A 20,411-nucleotide genomic window follows, 5' to 3' on the forward strand; every position below is an offset into this window, starting at 1 on the left:
ATAGAGGGGAGGGCAATGATTTCACTTGCAGAGTTGGGCTTAGAGTGAGGCCACATCTGAACAACCAAAGAGGTCCTCCAGAAGTAATTCTTAGGCATACCTATAGGTAGACTGAGCTTCTCTGCTACCTACATAAGCTTCACAAGAGTAAGCCTCAAGATCAAGTGCTTGGCCTATTATTTGGGTGTCCCTAATGTTTGACACAGTAACAGGGAATTCCCTCATGGATTCAGTTGTTAATTTTCTAATTACTTAGCACTCAACCCTAGACTCTACACTGGCTGTAGAGTGATCTGGTCAGTCTTTAGGGATTCTCTGTATTACATCTTTTTTTTTTGTATGTTATTTGGCAGGATCATATTTCATTATTTTTCCATGTAAGTATCATATTATTGCAGCACTTTTTAAAATTAATTTTTAAATTAAAAAAAATTATGACAACAAAGAAGTACAAACGTTCTTAACATGATCATTCTGTTCTACATATATAATCAGTAACATGCACTGTCATCACACAGTTGCGTATTCATCATCATGATCATTTCTTAGAACATTTGCGTCAATTCAGAAAAAGAAATAAAAAGACAACAGAAAAAAATTCGTACATTCCATACCCCTTTCCCCTCCCTTTCTTTTTAAAATTAATTTATCTTTTATTAATGATACATAACCACATACAAACACAAGTATTCTTATCATATGATCATTCTGTTCTTGTTATATAATCAGCACACACTGTCATCACATAGTTGCATATTCATCATCATGATCATTTCTTAGAGCATCTGCATCAATTCAGAAAAAGCAATAAAAAGAAGACAGAAAAAAATTCATACATACCATATCCCTTCCCCTTCCACTTCCCCGAACACCAGCATTTCAATCTACTAAATTTATTTTAACATTTGTTCCCCCTATTATTTATTTTTTATCCATATATTTTACTTGTCCCTTGATAAGGTAGACAAAATGAGCATCAGACACAAGGCTCTCACAACCACACAGTCACACTGTGACAGCCGTATCATCATACAATTATCTTCAAGAAACATGGCCACCGGAGCACAGCTCCACATTTTCAGGCAGTTCCCTCTAGCCTCTCCATTACAACTTGACTAACAAGGTGATATCTGTTTAATGAGTAAGAATAACTTCCAGGATAACCTCTCTACTCTGTTTGAAATCTCTCAGTCACTAATACTTTATTTTGTCTCATTTCACTCTTCCCTCTTTTGGTCGAGAATCTTTTTTTCAGTCCCTAATGCAGAGTTCCAGCTCATTCTAGGATTTCTGTCCCACGTTGCCAGCAAGGTCCACACCCCTGGGAATCATGTCCCATGTAGAGAGGGGGAGGGCAGTGAGTTTGCTTGCTGTGTCAGCCAAGAAAGAGAGGCCACATCTGAGCAACAAAAGAGGTTCTCTTAGGCCTAATTTTAAGTAGGCTTAGCCTATCCTTTGCGGGATTAAGTTTCATATGAACAGATCCTAAGACTGGAGGCTTGGTCCATTGCCTTAGCTGTCCCCACTGCCTGTGAGAGTATCAAGAATTCTCCACTTGGGGAAGTTGAATTTTCCCCCTTTCTCAGCATTTCCCCTAGGGGACTCATTGCAGTACTTTCTGTCAGATTTTTTTTGTTTTTGTCTTGCTTGTTTTTTGGGAAATGTATGGACCAGAAATCGAACTTGGGTCCCCCACATGGCAGGCGAGAATTCTGCCACTGAACTACCCTTGTACCCCCTTATATATTTTTTAAGAAGTCTTTCCCAGAACCTTTTGAATGCTGTCATCTGGATTACTATTTAGATATTATTTGTAGCATTTCTCTTATTTCCTTTCACCATCATTCTAGAGAGTCCTTTCATTCCCTGTTTCCTAGCACCCATCTTTGGCTTTCTTGGTTTACTCCCTTATTAATGAAGGATATCCTTTATTAGCTTTCTGAGAAGGAGTTATAGGAGGTAGAATTTTTAAGACCTTGCATATCTCAAAATTGCTAATTTACCCCCTTACTTGATTGATGGTATATCAATCAATGGTAGAGAATTCCAGATTGAAGTTATTTTTGTTAACAGTTGTGAAGGCTGCATTCAGAGGTGTTCTGGCTTCCATTCATGCTATTGAGCCTTGTTGAGCTATGCAGATTGGTTATAGGAAACCTGCATGTTAGGAAACCTGCATTTTTCTTTATTTGGAAACTTGTGACCTCTTTTTCCCAAGTACCTGTCTTTGGTCTGGGTCTGGGTCTGTTTTCAGCCACTGTACCAGGAACTTGGTGGATCTTTTTGTTCTGGAAACTCATGACCATTAATTCTGTGAAATTGCTTTGAACATTTTTTTTTTGTTTACCTCCCTTCCATTGATACATTATTTTTATGAACTTTCTGTAATGAAATACATTATTTTTATGAGTTTCCTATTTTTTTTCCAATTCTCCATAAAGTTTATTAATCATAACATTTCATTTACAGCTGTACTGTTATCCTCTCATTCAGACTTCTAGCAAAGGTAGTCTATGGTAAATAATTTCCAGTAACAAGGCCTGTAACAGAAGTAAATTCTATTTTTTTAACTCATACAAAAAGAATAAGATGAGAAAGATAAAACACCTTGTTTAGGTTTTAGCTTTTTAGGTATCTCTTTTGATAGATTAATGTGCAGCAAATCTGGATGGCTTGTCTTTGGGCACCCTCTGTACACTGGTCCATTTGTTCTCAGGCAGATTGGACTTTTCATGCTTCTTAAGTTCTTAGTTACTGTTTACATTCATTATTTCTCTGCATCCATCACTCCTCACCTTGATTCAATAAAGGCTAATGGGTCCGGAACACTTCTGTCAGCTGTGAAGGCATGTGGCTGGCGCCTCTGTGGTCTTTGGCTTCTGGACACCTCTGTCAGCTAGGAAGGCACGTGGCGATGTCTGCTAACTCTCTCTTCTGGCTTCTAATTTCCTAAGACTTCCCCAGGGCATTTTCCTTCTGCATGCATCTCCAAAGATCTCTGACTGTGTGGTATTTTATTAATCCTCTCTAGTTTTCCGTCTCATTGACTTTTGCTTTATTTTTAGATTTTCAGTTTTAAATTTTTTACTGTTGTATCTTTTGTTTGTTTTTTAAACATCTCAGTCTTACGTCATAAATGCAGTATATTCTCTTTTTCTTCTCTGAGGGCATTAGGATGATTTTGTTTATTTATTTTTTAAGGTTTCTTTTCCTTTGCAGTATCTAAGTTACTTGGTTTGGATCTCTGTCTTTCATATTGAATTGTTCCTCATATGTCTGGTGATCTTTGGCTCTCTAACTGTATCTAAGTGAAGAGGGGATTGTACAGTTAAAAGCTAATGGAAGTTCTTTGGATGTGGGTAGGGCTTCTTGACTTCTGGCTTCCTGGTAGGGTGATTTGGCTGGGATGTTTCACTTGGAAATACTTTTTAAAATTTTATTGTGGAAGAAATATATAATAAAATTTGTCATTATAACCATTTTTTTTTTTAGCTCAGATGCAGCTTCATTCAGTGTTTTAACATGATTACTTTACAATTAGGTATTATTGTGCTGTCCATTTTTGAGTTTTTGTATCTAGTCCTGTTGCACAGTCTGTATCCCTTCCGCTCCAATTACCCATTATCTTACCCTGTTTCTAACTCCTGCTGGACTCTGTTACCAATTACATATTTCAAGTTTATTCTCGAATGTCCGTTCACATCAGTGGGACCATACAGTATTTGTCCTTTAGTTTTTGGCTGGACTCACTCAGCATAATATTCTCTAGGTCCATCCATGTTATTACATGCTTCATAAGTTTATCTTGTCTTAAAGCTGCATAATATTCCATCGTATGTATATACCACAGTTTATTTAGCCATTCTTCTGTTGATGGACATTTTGGCTGTTTCCATCTCTTTGCAATTGTAAATAACACTGCTATAAACATTGGTGTGCAAATGTCCGTTTGTGTCTTTGCCCTTAAGTCCTTTGAGTAGATACCCAGCAATGGTATTGCTGGGTCATATGGCAATTCTATATTCAGCTTTTTGAGGAACCGCCAAACTGCCTTCCACAGTGGTTGCACCCTTTGACATTCCCACCAACAGTGGATAAGTGTGCCTCTTTCTCCGCATCCTCTCCAGCACTTGTCATTTTCTGTTTTGTTGATAATGGCCATTCTGGTGGGTGTGAGATGATATCTCATTGTGGTTTTGATTTGCATTTCTCTAATGGCCAGGGACATTGAGCATCTCTTCATGTGCCTCTTGGCCATCCGTATTTCCTCTTCTGGTAGGTGTCTGTTCAAGTCTTTTTCCCATTTTGTAATTGGGTTGGCTGTCTTTTTGTTGTTGAGTTGAACAATCTCTTTATATATTCTGGATACTAGACCTTTATCTGATAATTATAACCATTTTTAAGTGTACAAGTAAGGAATAAGTCCCCATATCCCCTCCTCCTTCAGCCCCTGGTAAACTCCAATTAACTTACTCTGCTTTGTGAATTTACCTATTCTAGATATTCATGCAAGTGGAGTTATACAGTATTTGTCTTTTTGTGCCTGGCATATTTCACTTATAATGTTTTCAAGGTTATCCATGTTGCCCTGTGTATCAGAACTTCACTCATTTTTATGGCTGAATAATATTCCATTGTATGGCTATACCACATTTTGTTTATCCATTCATCAATTAATGGACATTTGGGTTGTTTCTACTTTGAGACTTTTGTGAGTAATGGTGCTGTGAACACTGGCGTACAAGTATCTGTTTGAGTCCTTGTTTCCAGTTCTTTTAGTATATACCTAGAAACCAAATTGCCAGGCCATATGGTAATTTTATATTTAAATTTTTGAGGAGCTACTAAACTGTTTCCTGCAGCAGCTGCATCATTTTTCATTCCCACCAGCAATGCATAAAAATTCCAATTGCTCCACATCCTTTTCAGCACTTGTCATTATCTGTCTTTTTTGATTCTAGCCATCCTAGTGGGCTCTGTGAAGTGATATATTGTGCTTTTTTTTTAATAACATTTTATTGTGGTAGCTTATAAACAACAAAGATTTGTCCATTTTAACCATTTTCAGCTGTACAACTCAGTAGTATTAATTATTCACAATATTGTGCTACCATTACCAATGTACATCGTGGTTTTGTTTTGCATTTCCTTAATAGCTAACGATACCTAGCATCTTTACATACATTTATTGGGCATTTGTATATCTCCATGGGAGAAATGGCTATTCAGAAACTCTGGCCATTTTTTACCTGGGTTATTTGTTTTTTAATTATTGAGTTGTAAGAGTTTTTACATACACTGGATAGAAGTCCCTTATCGGATATATCATTTACAAATATTTCCTCCTATTCTTTGGGTTGTCTTTTCACTTTCTTGGTGATAATCATTTATCTCACGAAAGTTTTAAATTTGGATGAAATACAGTTTTCTCTGTTTTTCTTTCGTTGCTTGTGCATTTGTTGTCACATTTAAGGTTTTACCCAACCCACGGTCATGAAGAGTATAGCTGTGTTCTCTTCTAAGAGGTTTTTTTTTTTTTTAGTGTTAGTTTTAGCTCTTATGTTTAGGTTTAGGATTCATTTTTTTAAAAATATATTTTTATTGAGAAGTTTTCACATGCATACAATCAGTGGTTCACAATGTCATCACCTACTTGTGTATTCATCACTATGATCATTTTTAGAACATATGCATCACTCCAGAAAAAGAAATATAAAAGAAAAAAGAAAATACTCATATTATACCCCTTACCTTCCCTCTCATTGACCACCAGTACTTCAGTCTAATTTTTTTACTCTTTATCCCTCTCTATTATTTATGTATTTATTATCCTAATTTTTTTTTTTTTTTACTTATCTGTCTATACCCTGGTTAAGAGGAGCATCAGACACTAGGTTTTCACAGTCATACAGTCACATTGTAAAAGCTGTATCGTTATACAGTCTTAAGGAATCAGAGCTACTAGAACACAACTCAACAGTTTCAGCTATTTCCTTCTAGCTACTCCAATATACCATAAACTAAAAAGGGATATCTGTATAATACATAAGAATAACCTCTAGGGTAACTTCTCAGCTCTGTTGGAAATCTCTCAGCCACTGAAACTTTATTTTGCCTCATTTCTCTCTTCCCCTTTTTGGTCAAGAAGACTTTCTCAGTCCCATGATACTGGGTCCTGGCTCATCCTGGAGTTCTGTCCCATGTAGCCAGGGAGATTTATACCCCTGGTAGTCATGTCCCATGTAGTGGGGAGGGCAGTGAGTTCACCTGCCAGTTTGGCTTAGAGAGGCCACATTTGAGCAACAAAAGAGGTTCTCTGAGGGGTCACTGTTAGATGTAATTATCAGTAGGCTTAGTGTCTCCTTTGCGGGAATAAGTTTCATAGGGGTGAACTGTGACACTTATGAACAAGATTGAGGGCTCAGCCTGTTGATTTGGTTGTCCCCACTGCTTGCAAGAATATCAGGAATTCACCAAACGGGAACTTGAATATTTTCTCCTTTTTCCCCAGTCCCCCAAGGGGACTTTGCAAATACGTTTTTATTCACTGCCCAGATTACTTTGGGATGTGTCATGTCATCACACTAACCTGTACAAACCAACGAGATCTCATGCCCTATTCAAGATTCCATGTCTTTATGGTATTCAACTAAATTGACCATGTAAATTAAAATATGTAATGTGCTACCCAAAATATAAATTTTGTACGAAATAAACATCTCTCCCTTTGGTTTCACATAAAAATTGAAGTTTAAAAATATGGACCATATCATCCTTTACCCTGTAATTTGGTTTACCCTAGTCCTATCTAGGTCAGCTTCATATAGGATTCATCTTTTTTTAAAAAATTTATTTAATTTTTATTTATGATACATAACCACATATAAACACAAACATTCTTATCATATGATCATTCTGTTCTTGTTATATAATCAATAACTCACACTATCGTTACATAGTTGTATATTCATCATCATGATCATTTCTTAGAACATCTTCATCAATTCAGAAAGAATTCATCTTGATGTAATTTTTGTATGTGGTGAGAGGTAGGGGTTCAACTTAATTATTTTGCATATGGATATCCTGTTGTTCCAGCACCATCTAGCAAAGATTCCATTCTGTTCCCATTGAATTATCTTGTCCCTCTTTTCAAAAATGAATTGGCCATGAATGTAAGGAATGTTTTTGGGACACTTAATTCTGTTTCATTGATCTATGTGTTTATCTTTATCCCAGTACCACAATGTCTTAATAACTGTAGCTTTGTAGTATCCTTTTGTGTTTTTAATATGAGCTTTGAAAACAAAACTGTTTAAGAGTTTTGAGGTACTGAGAAAACCTTAATTAAGGAGTGAAAATTATTTAGAAAAAAACAAAACAGGAGTAGAACCTAGGCCATATATATTAAGTTTGGGGCTTGTAGCTTTGGATTCTTCTTCTAAAAGATATGGTAGTTACCTGAAAAGTAAGTGTATTTGATAGTGCTAATTGTAGCTATAACAGAAAACCTGTAACAATTACCCAAATTGAGTAGAGGTTTATTTCTGTTTTATGTTCAAAATGTTGATAAGTCATCCTGGGGCTAGTGTGGCATGTGTAGCATGCCCTGGTGTCAGGGACATAGGCACTTTCTTTGGCTTCCATTCTCGGCATTTTCATATGTGACTATGGAGCCAGCGATCATGGCTGCATTCCAACCAGCAGCAAAGAGGAGAGGAAGGAGAAAGACACACTTATTCCCATTTTAAGAACATGTTTCTTTCACGCATTTCTGCTTCCATCCCATTGGCCAGAACCTAGACACATAACCACACCTACCTACTGGGACACCATTAGTTTTTGTTTTGGGAAGCCAGCTGCCCAGCTAAAAATAAAAGTTTCTGTTATTATGGAAGATGAGAATGGATTGCTGGACAAGCTGCAGTCTCTGCCACAGTAAGACATTAGAAAATGACCACAGCTGATTGAAGACCTGTGGAATCTCTTAAGATGAAATGACAGATGTTTAAAGTTTAATTAACTGTGGTATCTTTTAAGTTTTTAGGCAAAAGTTTGAGAAATTGGTCTTAACGTTGTGAGCTTTTATTAGTTGGATGTGTCTGTTCTATGTGTAATATAGGTGATGTGCCTGGCTGCTACTGTGTGTAGCACAGGAGTATCAAGAGTCCTCTGTTGCCTCTTGGCCTCCTTTTATTCAGGGTGGAATAACATAGGGTATAGCCACCAAGATTCAGTTAGGGGAGCAGAACCATTATGATATTTCAGAATAAGGAATTTTTTATAGGAATTAGACCTATATATAATTGTGGGAAAAATTAGGGAAGTAAATGTCTGAAAAGAAGAGTTGCCGAATCAGCCCTAGTGTAGGTGAATGTGTCAGAGCTTGCAGGACTATATGAAAGCTAGGTTCAGAGGGGGCTGGAATAGAATCTGTGGAGGGTTGTTGGCTTTCTGTGGCTGTTGTTTCTGTGAGTTCCACTTAGAAGTCTCGTGATGAGCCTGAAGTTGCTTGTGGCCCACAGAGCTGGTTGACTCTTGGGAATAAGTAGACCTGGAGCAGGAATCTCCAAAGACACGCTCAGACTTGCCAGTACCTCAGTATGTCTTTCACTATCTTTAACAAACAACAACCTTTAGAACCTAATGGTTGCTGTTGACCTCTGCCTCTAAATCTTTTGCAGTTTCACTTTTGATGAACTCTAACCCAGAAGCATACAGGGAAGGGATTATGGAAAATGTCCCAGTATAACCAAGTTACCAGTTCATCAGTCCACCACGTGGGAGAAAGCTCTCAGGTGCACCAGCATTTTACTGGGCCATCTCATACCAGACTACGCTTCCCATCTCCATGGCCAGACCGTTTTTAGGAGTCTGTAACTATAGTGTATATTTTGGCTTTGCCTGTTTGTAATATTGGCACATATGGATTGGCATATCACATCCGTTCTTCTGGGTATATGCTGTACCATTTGTTCCTTATTTCTCTTCTTTCTAATGCAGAAGTTCTAAGCCCATAGCTATAAATTCTTTCCAGGAAATGCTTTATATTTGGAATTGGAAACAAAAAACACACAGTTCTTAATGTGAAATTCAAAGTTCTTCCTCATGAAGACAGATAGGGATCTTGAATACATACAGAATAATGATTGAACGAGCTTTGCTCTGGTTATCTTTGTTTACCTCCAAACTTAGTGGCTTAAAATAGCCTTTGTGTGTGTGTGTGTGTGTGTTTGTGTTTTTCTTTGGGTAAGAAATTGAGACAGGATACAGAAGGAATGGCTTGTCTCTGCTCAGTGTTGTCTAGAGCCTCAGTTAGAAAGACTTAACAGTTGGGGGTGATTTAATGGATAGGGACTAGAATCATATGGAGGTATCTTCTTTCCCTGTCTGGTGGTTGATGCCACCAGTTGGATGGGACCTCAGCTGGGAATGTGGAATAAATCATGTGCATGTGCCTTCTCCATATGGCTTGGATTTTCTTACAGCTTGTTGGCCTTGGAGCACTAGCGTGAATTTTATAGTGAGTGTGGTGGGAAGCTGCATTGCCCTTTTTATCCTAGCCTTGGAGGTCAAACAGTGGCACTTCTGCATTCTTTCGGTAACAGGACAGTCATAAATCCATCCAGATTCAAAGGAAGGGGACAGAGGCCCCCTGTTCATGGAAGGAGTATCAAGACTGGACTGTAAGAAGAGCTTGTGGGATAAGAAATACTGTTGGAACCATCTTTGGAAAATGCAGTGTGCCACAAGCCTTAACTGGGATTGAGAGATTTACAGATGATAGTAATAAGTACAGGGTTATAGGGTAGGGTCCAAAGACGTCATAGTTCTAACCTTCCTGGAGAGGCCATAGACTTTAGAGAGGGGCCTGTCGTCTTAGGTTTTTTTCTTACAAATTGGATGGACCAGCTAGTATTATCTTGAATTCCCAGTAGAATTCTGAGCCTCAGACAGGTTAATGAAGACTGGATAAGGAATGAATTAGTGATGAAGCCAGACAAAAACACACATGTTCTGACATTTAGCCTAAGGTTGCAATGGGAATTTTGAATTCTTAGTTCTTTTTGACTGTAAAGAGAATTGGAGAAGGTTTTGGGTATGGTAATTTCATACGTGAGGCCACAGAATCATGCCTTGACAAAACTTTAGTTCAAACTTCTAATATTAGGTTGACAGAGGTAATGGAAGTATTGAATTCTGTTATGGCCCAGTATTCCTCTTTTTCTCTCTTGATTTTCATTCAGCAAATGTGTAAGAATTCCACTTCCTTGTATAATAGGACCAGTGAGAGGATTCTGCTATCTTGTTTAAACTGTTAAATGCATATCTTTACCTTTTTGTTAATCAGGAAGCCCAGAACCTCATGGCCCTGACCAATGTGGACACTCCATTAAAAGGTGGGCTTAATACCCCTTTGCACGAGAGCGACTTCTCAGGTGTGACTCCACAGCGACAGGTTATACAGACTCCAAACACAGTTCTTTCTACCCCATTCAGGTATTGCTCATAAATTAGTAGATTTTGTATTTTTAGAAAAACTTGAATCTAAGGACTTGAACAATATGTTTACTTTAGTAATGTTGACAGAGAATGGAAATATGTATTCTGTTGCCTCTTTGATTTTTCTTCGTGCGTAGTAATAAATAACATTATCCAGGGAATGGTAAAATACTACATTATCCTGTTAATGGAGCTTCTGTCTTCTTTCAGAGCTTTGATAATACCATCTCGTTTCTGAATTCTTTTATTTGATTTAAAAGAACAGACTGGTCCATTGTTAATGGTCATTTCATGAATTTTATAAAAATTGTAACCTTTTGATGTATGTGTTATTGTTGTGTTTTCCCTCAACTTTTTATTATGAAAACTTACAAATATTTAGAAAGGTTGAAAGAATGGTAAACATCTGTATACCTACCACTTAGGTTCTACGACTGTTAACATTTTGCTACATTTGCTTTATCACATATCTATCAGTCACTTTATTGTTTAGTGCATTTCAAAGTAAGTTGCAGATATCAGTCCATTTCATCCCTTAATACCTCAACTTACATATCATTAACTAGAGTTCAATATTTATTTATAGTCTTTTGTTTTATTTTAAGCTCCTATGGTTTTTAAGAATAATCTTTCAGCTATAAGCGGTATAGAAGCAAGATGTGTTAAAATGAAACTTTAAAGCATTAGAAATATTTGTGGTTTAATTTTAAGCATTAGGATGTGTCTTCCCAGTTATTATATAATGTGGGAAACATCTCAGACTGTTGCAGCTCAACATGACAGCAGAATCAGGAAGAATTGGCAGCCAGATCCTTATATAACATTTAAAATTTCTTGCAAGGCTTGTCAGAGAGCCTAATCCCTCTTTTCCTGTGTATGTCTTGTCTCTCAACTAGATTGTAAGCTCCTTGGGGGCAGGGATCATGTCTTATACGATAACACCTCACCTATCCGGAACAGCATCTGGCAGCGCCACCTGTCTGGAACACAATCAAGAAAGAAACAGGAAGTAAGCAACAATCTTCCCCACTACTCCCTCACAAAAGACTTTGAACAATTAAAATACATGTTGCAAAGTCTATTGACTTTATTTTTAGGAGAGTCTCTTAGCTCTCACTCCCAGCCTATTCATACTTAGACCTGGATCTAAAAACTTGGTTTTCAGGTATAAAAACAAAATGAAAAGGGAAAAATTACTTAAAGTGTGCCATATTAATGATAATTGAGGGGATAGCCAACAGCTTGATAACCAGAGAGGATCAAACTGAAGACCCTGAACTCAAAAGAATCGTCTGAAGTCATTGAGTGTGGTGACAGATCACCCTGCCCCATTGTAATATAGTGTATGCTCTTAGCCACCCTAACACATCAGGAAAAGGCTGAAATGATGTTTGGAGAACCTAGGCAAGAAAATGTAAGATGAAATGACTTATTTGAAGTCATTAAGATAAAAATACTGTGCTTAAAGGGTAAATGCTGAGATAGCAGCTGGACTAAACTTTCATTTTCACTTAGAGATCTTAAAACCAGATAGAGAAACAGAATTTCTGGATTCTTTATTTTTATATTATTTTCTACTTTCCTTATGAAGTCATTTATGTTTTCATAAATTTTTTTGAAAATATTTATGAAATATATTATGAAAATAATTATGAAAAATTATTTTGAAAATATTTGAAGGCACAATCTAAGTGATACTTCTATAAATTTACATTTCTGTCTTTCTAGGACGCCTCATGGAGCTGAAGGGCTGACTCCCCGGAGTGGTACAACTCCCAAACCAGTTATTAACTCCACACCTGGTAGAACTCCTCTTCGAGACAAGTTAAACATTAATCCTGAAGATGGAATGGCAGACTACAGTGATCCCTCTTATGTGAAGCAGATGGTAAATGTCAATTCCCTTTTTTTTTTTTTTGGTATGCTGTATGACACGGGTCATATTTCATTCTTTTTCCATGTGAGTATTCTGTTATTGCAGCACCATTTGTGAATTGTTTTTGTTTGTTAGATTACTTGCTTGTTTGTTTTTGGGAAGTGCATGGGCTGGGAATCGAACCCGGGTCTTCCGCATGGCAGACGAAAGTTCTACTACTGAACTTCCCTTGTACCACTCCCTGAATTCCCTTTTGATACTTTTTTAAATCTCATTTGTGTCAAATTAAAATTTTCACACCAGGGTATATCATGTATATTTTCAGAATCTACATCTATGGACGTCGGAAAGGGAAGGTATATCACATATACCTTCAGAATCTATACATCTACTTGTAGGATTTGATGAAGGGGGAAACTTTTGGGCTCATAAACCTACTTTTTCCTATTTTTAATATGTTTGTAAATATCAGTGATGCTAATAATGCTTTTATTATCTCAAGATTTTAATGTTCATCATTTACTAATTCATAATTTCTTGAAAGAATGATCAAGTTATTTTTTTTTTATTTCTGAGAATTAAATTTTCAGCTTTGAATGCCTCATGAATTATATTTTGAGTGTTGAATTCCTGTTTGCTTTAACTTTAGAAGACAGTCTAGATCTCAAAGCCAAGTTAGGTTGATGTTTGTGGCTGATCTCAGTGTTTTCTTTAGTATATTTTACAAGGTGACGTGGACAGCCCATTGTAGAAGTTACAGTTCTTGCTTCTGCTTAAATTACTGCTTTTATTACTCCACTAATATGCCTTATTGTCTGATGTTACAGAAAATCATTGTGAATTTTAATTTTAATGCAGTCCAATCATTTTGGTCTGACTTCAGTTTACAAGTTAATTCACCCAACTTCCTGTATAGATTTGAATAGTTTATAATTTTCTTTTAATGCTGAAATTGATATCAACCAGTGCCAGCTGAGTGGTTACTTAAGAATAAAATAAATTAAGAATGTAAGGTGTGCAAAGCATGGATCTGCACACTTCAGAGAATCTAAAGTTAAGTAAAGATATCCTTTTTCTTAAAGAAGTTTATACTCTGGGAAGACTGGCCACACTAAGCGAAGTCCCAAAATAAGTATAAGAAAAAAAGCCCTTACATAAAACAAACATGTTTAGGGCAAAGAAATGAAAATCTTTGTGGGGTGGGTATCAAGAAAGCCTTCATTGAGAAAGTATGCAAAAGGAGGGCGGGGGCTGTTCCAGATGGAGGGCATAACACAAGTAAGCATGGGACATGTGGGCATAGCTACTCGTACTCACACCTAGCACACGTGTAATGGATCAATGGGAAATGTGAGACTGAAAAGGTGAGCTGAGGATGTATTGGGGAAAACTTTGGCAGATTCCTTTGGAAAGTATGGACTCTATTTTCTCTGGCCTACATATGATATTGTATTTTCATTAAAACACACATACAATTTCAGATTGTTTTATTAATCTAAGAACAAATAACCTTTTGAACTTGTTCTTTTCATTTGCTGTTAAATTTCAGTGTCTGAAATATATTTCTTTAAATGAAAATACAGGTCCTAGAGGATTTTTTTTCTGCACCTACAGAGGCAATTCCTGAACTTTGTATTAGAAAATCCCATGGTATCTTCATGGATCACAAGTCAAATTAATTTTTTTTTCCCTTTACTTTTTTTATTATTATTTTTAAATACCAAAAAAAACCACCCAACAAACGCGAACATTCTTAACTTTTGATCATTCCGTTCTACATATATAATCAGTAATTCACAATATCATCGCATAGTTCCATATTCATCATCATGATCATTTCTTGGAACATTTGCATCTATTCAGAAAAAGAAATAAAAAGAAAACAGAAAAAAATTCATACATACCATATCCCTTACCCCTCCCTTTTATTGATCACTAGCATTTCAAACTAAATTTAACATTTGTTCCCCCTATTTATTTTTGTTCTATATGTTCTACTCGTCTGTTGACAAGGTAGGTAAAAGCATCAGACACAAGATTTATACAATCACACAGTCACATTGTGAAAGCTATATCATTATACAATCATCTTCAAGAAACATGGCTACTGGAACACGGCTCTACATTTTCAGGCAGTTCCCTCCAGCCTCTCCATTGCATATTGACTAACAAGGTGATGTTTGTTTAATGCCTAAGAATAACCTCCAGGAGAACCTCTCGACTCTGTTTGGAATCTCTCAGCCATTGACACTTTATTTTGTCTCATTTCACTCTTCCCTCTTTTGGTCGAGAAGATTTTCTCTCCCTTGATGCTGAGTCCCAGCTCATTTTAGGGGTTTTCTCAGTCACTTGATGCTGAGTCTCAGCTCATTCTAGGATTTCTGTCCCATGTTGTCAGGAAGGTCCACACCCCTGGGAGTCATGTCTCACGTAGACAGGGGGAGGGTGGTGAGCTTGCTTGTTGTGTTGGCTGGAGAGAGGGGGGCCTCATCTGAGCAACAAAAGAGGTTCTCTTGGGGGTGACTCTTAGCCATAATTTTAAGTAGGCTTGACACCTATCCTTTGTGGGGTTAAGTTTCATATGAACAACCCCCAATACTGGGGACTCAGCCTATAGCTTTGGTTGTCCCCACTGCTTGTGAGAATATCAAGAATTCAACTTGGAGAAGTTGAATTTTCTCCCTTTCTCACCATTCTCTGAAGGGGACTTTGCAAATTCTTTTTTATTCACTGTTCATATCACTCTGGGATTTATCGGGGCATCACTCTGGACAAACCAACAAAATCTCATGTCCTTCTCAAGGTTCCATGTACTTATGGTGTTCAGTTAAGCTGTCTATGTAAGTTATATTAGGAACTGCACTAGTCAAAATATAAATTTTGTGCCAAATAAACACTTTTTGCTTTAGTCTCACACATAGGTTGAAATTTTAAAATATTAATTACCATCTATTTTCAGCACCCTGCAGTAATGACATTCTTCTGTTCTTCCTCATGCAAAAACATCTTTAAAATTTGTATATTTAGTCACTATCATTATATACTCTAGGCATTCCTAGATTATACCATCTCAGTCTTTTATCATCTATCTTTCTTTCTATTTCATTTGTGCCCCCAGCCCTCCTCCCCTATCATTCTCACATTCAGCTTCATTCAGTGTTTTAACAGAATTGTATTACAGTTAGATAGTATTGTGCTGTCCATTTCTGAGTTTTTACATTCAGTCCTGTTGTACCATCTGTATCCCTTCAGCTCCAATTACCCAATATCTTACCCTATTTCTATCTCCTGATGGTCTCTGTTACCAATGAAATTCTCCAAGTTTATTCACTGTCAGTTCATATCAGTGAGACCATATCGTATTTGTCCTTTTGTTTCTGGCTAATCTCACTCAGCATAATGTCTTTAAAGTCTATCCATGTTGTTACATACTTCATAATTTTATTCTGTCTTAGAGCTGCATATTATTTATTCCATCATATGTGTATACCACAATTTGTTTAGCCACTTGTCTGTTGATGGACATTTTGGCTGTTTCCATCTCTTTGCAGTTGTAAATAATGCTTCTATAAACATTGGTGTGCAAATGTCTGTGCCCTTGCCCTCATATCCTCTGAGTAGATACCTAGCAATGGTATTGCCGGGTCATATGGCAATTCTATATTTAGCTTTTTGAGGAACAGCCAAACAGCAGTTGTACCATTTGACATTCCCACCAAGAGTGGATAACTGTGCCTCTTTCTCCACAACTTCTCCAGCAACAAGTCAAAATTTTTGATTGGTCTTAATGTAGGGAAAAAAGGAGATTGAAGTTAAACATAAAAACTGGTCTCAACTCTGATGTTCATAATTATTTTTCTAGAATTAATATTAGGTTAATTTGATTTTTTAGAAACTCTAATGGCATATTGGCTGAATGCATTATGTGTATGAACTCAGAAAGACCAATTCTTTTCTACAGGAAAGAGAATCCCGTGAACATCTCCGTTTAGGATTGTTGGGCCTTCCTGCCCCAAAGAATGACTTTGAAATTGTTCTACCAGAAAATGCTGAGAAGGAGCTGGAAGACCGTGAAATTGATGATACTTATATTGAAGATGCTGCCGATGTGGATGCACGAAAGCAGGTGGATAACTGTACCGGACAGTGTGAATTTGTCTTAAAGATTGAAGAAAGCTATTAACTGTCTGAAATCTACTTAAAAAGTTTTTTCAGTATTAAAAAAAGATGTTATCCTAAAGTAGATTGTTTATATAATTCATGGTAAATATACACTTCCATAATTAAGAATGTACTCACAATATCTTAGTGGACATTCTTAAAATGTGTATGCATTTAATGATTTAAAAACCCTCTGTCAGATTCATTAACATAAGTAGTCTTTTAGACATTGCTTTTTACTTTAGCTAAGAAAGGATGTTACTGCCCAATTTTAAACATGATTACATCTTGGATTGGTTGGGATGTATGGTTTTAGGTCATTGTAAGCTAGTACAAGTGTAGATTTGGAAATTTGGAGAGACGTGTCAGAATTACTATTAGTAACACCTTGTACTAACATTTTATAGTTAATTACTTTCTCATTTGTACCTCACAACAACCTGATGATGTAAATAGGACAAGGCTCCAGTTTAGAAATAAGGGAACAGGGTTGAACAGCCTGGGAGAGCCATTAACTGGTTCATCCTAAACAAGAACTAAGGTCATTTGACCCCTTTTGCTAAGTCATGCTGCTGTAGATTTCAGTATGATTTTAGGAAGCTTTAATCCTAATGGATTGGATTGGGATGAGAATGGCATTAATTTTAAAAAAATCATATTTTAGAGAGAAACCTCGTGTACTTTTTGGTGGAAACGTGGGATAATACTTTTTGTGTTTGATGCCCTCAGGTACTTTGAATTGTGTTCAATCCTTCTGAATTGGCATGAAATTTTGAGTCTTATCCCTAAGTATACATAATTTAAGAACTGCTAACATATCTGTTGACTGGATTTTTGAGTTCACAGTTGATAGTTTTTCTTGTGAAAGGAAAGGGGATTGTATTGCAGGAGGACTAATCAAGTGTCTCCTCTAAGTCTGGAATCTCATTTAGAAAAGAAAAGAATGATTATTTGATGGATGGACTCCTTTTCCCTATCATCTAAATTTGGAGAATGCTCTAAGTACTGGAAATTCTTAGTTACTGTTGTAATGAGAGAATGAATAGACTGGTTAATTTTTGTTGCCTTAACATTCTTTCTACAAACTTAAACAGAATTCTATAGAGTTAGCACTTGAATATAAATGATCTTCTATATTAGTGTTCAACTTTATTGAGATGTGTCAAGTCCTGTAGAGCTCCAGTAATGGATATAAAAATCACTTTTTAGGCCATACGAGATGCAGAGCGTGTAAAGGAAATGAAACGAATGCACAAAGCTGTTCAGAAAGATCTTCCAAGACCATCAGAAGTAAGTATTAGAATGTTTGGCTTGGAAAGTTTTAACTTTCTATTTATGTTGTTGATGCTTTTTTATATCATTCATGAAGACTCTAAAATAAATTCCATCTGCTTTCTGGAATGTAGTAAATCTTTGAAAATTTAATTAGTATTCTCAAATCCAATCTTTAAAATTGCTTCACTGGTACAAATAGGAATTTAGAAGAAAAAAAATAAAATTGCTTTTAAAAATGCAAAAATTTGCTATTTCATTCATGTTAGCACAAGTAATAACATCAGTTATGTTGCAGCGATGTGTTTGATAATTGTATTTGTTTTTACATTTTAGGTAAATGAAACTATTCTAAGACCTTTAAATGTTGAACCACCTCTAACAGATTTACAGAAAAGCGAAGAATTAATTAAAAAAGAAATGATCACAATGCTTCATTATGATCTTCTACATCACCCTTACGAACCATCTGGAAATAAGAAGGGGAAAACTATAGGATTTGGTACCAATAATTCAGAGCACATTGCTTATTTGGAACATAATCCTTATGAAAAATTCTCCAAAGAAGAGCTGAAAAAGGTATGATTGAGTAGAAATATTTTTTTTGTGAGATTTAAGTATTTGTTAAATGCCGTTATCATAGACAAATATTAACTTACTTTTCCACATTGATATTGAGAAACAACTGAAACATATGGTTGGGAGATAAATGTTCATATTAAGTGTCATGAGAAGGACATGCTTTAAATCCCCCTTCCCCCATAGACCTTCATCAGATAAAAACGTGCTTTGGTGAAGTGTTTTTGTTTCATGGGTTGTTGATATTTGTCACAATTGTCATTTTCTGTATTGTTCATCTCTGAATATAATTGAATGTGCCTTTCTTTTAAAAATTTTGAGATCGTTTCAAACTTACAGGACAGTTGCAGATAACCTATACAGAGAAGTCCCAACAAACCACCCATACCCCACCCAGATACCCACACCCACCAGTCCAGCAATTTTTTTAAAGATCTTTGAATAGTTTTAAGAATATTTTAAGTATTCTTTAATGCAGTACATGACTACATTAATTTTTTTCATCATATAGCTGTGCATTTATCATCACAGTTGACTTTTTCTTTTTTTGTGAAAAATAACATAAAAAAAAGCAATATTTCAAAGCACAATGCAACAGTTGTAGAATAGATTTCAGAGTGTGGTATGGGTTACAATTCCACAATTTTAGGTTTTTACTTCTAGCTGTTGTAAAATACTGGAGACTAAAAAAAATTTCAATTTAATGATTGAGCAATCATTACTCATTTGTTAAACCCTACCTTTTCTGTATAACTCTACCATCTCCTTTGATCTTTCTCTTACTCTTTAGGGGTATTTGATGCTATGCCAGTTCTAACTTTTTCATGTTGGAAAGAGCTGCCTATAATATGGGATAGAGCATATCCACCAATTTTAATATTTTATTACATTTCCTGTATCCTTCTGTCTATCCATCTATCTTATCCTTCAGTCCCTCTAACTTATCAATTTTCTAAACATTTGTGAGTGAATTGTATACATCCTACTCCTTAAACACACAATACTTCAATGTCTGTTTCCTAAGAATAAGAATAGTCATTTACATAATCACCTTAAGAGCAGTTAACAAATTCAAGACATTTAACATTGATATAAAGCTTACAATCTGTGTTCTACTTTTTTTATTTGTCCCAATGATGTCCTTTTGGGCTTTTTCTTTTCTGTTGTTAGATCCATCCAGTTCATGATCATGTATTGCATTTAATTGTCATTGTTTATTTTTTTTTCCTGTGCTTAAATATTTTTGTTTTTTTTCAAATTTTTTAAATTGTATAATATAACATATATACAAAGCAAAGAAAGAAAAAATCAATAATTTTCAGAGCACTCTTCAACAAGTAGTTACAGGACAGATCCCAGAGTTTGTCATGAGCTACCATACCATTCTCTCAGTTTCCTTCTAGCTGCTCCAGAATGTAGGTGGCTAGAAAGAATAACATTTTTTAATCATCACAATCGATTTTTTTTTCTTTTTTGTGAAAAATAACATATATACAAAAAAGCAGTACATTTCTAAGCACAGTACCACAATTAGTTGTAGAACATATTTCAGAGTTTGGCATGGGTTACAATTCTACAATTTTAGGTTTTTTACTTTTAGCTGCTCTAAGATACTAGAGACCAAAAGAAATATCAGTGTAATAATTCAATTATCATATTCGTTTGTTAAAGCCTACCTTCTCTGTATAACTCCATTGTCACCTTGTAGAATCTTTTTGAATTAATTTTTGTGTAAGGTGTGAGATAGGGGTCCTCTTTCATTCTTTTGGCTATGGATATCCAGTCCCCCTAGCACCATTTTTTGAAAAGACTGTTCTGTCCTAGTTGAGTGGTCTTGGCAGCTTTGTCAGAAATCAGTTGCTCATACATGTGAGAGTCTACTTTTGAACTCTCAGTTCGATTCCATGGCTTGATATGCCTGTCTTTATGCCAGTACCATACTGTTTGTTTTTTTATTTATTTCAGAAATTTGTTTTATCTAATACAGCTATAACTGCTTATAGTTTTTTTAAACATTTTT

General features: G+C 35.9%; 1 protein-coding gene across 1 annotated transcript in view; it reads left to right on the forward strand.

Annotated features, from left to right (window-relative positions):
* Window positions 1–20,411, forward strand: part of CDC5L (cell division cycle 5 like) — an 84,536-nt gene that overhangs the window by 18,012 nt on the left and 46,113 nt on the right. The window contains exons 9-13 of the mRNA XM_077161954.1: window positions 10,352–10,500; window positions 12,232–12,391; window positions 16,341–16,505; window positions 17,750–17,830; window positions 18,149–18,391. Coding sequence (XP_077018069.1) covers window positions 10,352–10,500; window positions 12,232–12,391; window positions 16,341–16,505; window positions 17,750–17,830; window positions 18,149–18,391 — 798 coding nt within the window. The remainder of the gene's footprint in view (window positions 1–10,351; window positions 10,501–12,231; window positions 12,392–16,340; window positions 16,506–17,749; window positions 17,831–18,148; window positions 18,392–20,411) is intronic.

The sequence above is a fragment of the Tamandua tetradactyla genome, chromosome 5 (assembly GCF_023851605.1).
Source record: "Tamandua tetradactyla isolate mTamTet1 chromosome 5, mTamTet1.pri, whole genome shotgun sequence".
In the NCBI taxonomy this organism is placed as follows: Eukaryota; Metazoa; Chordata; class Mammalia; order Pilosa; family Myrmecophagidae; genus Tamandua; species Tamandua tetradactyla.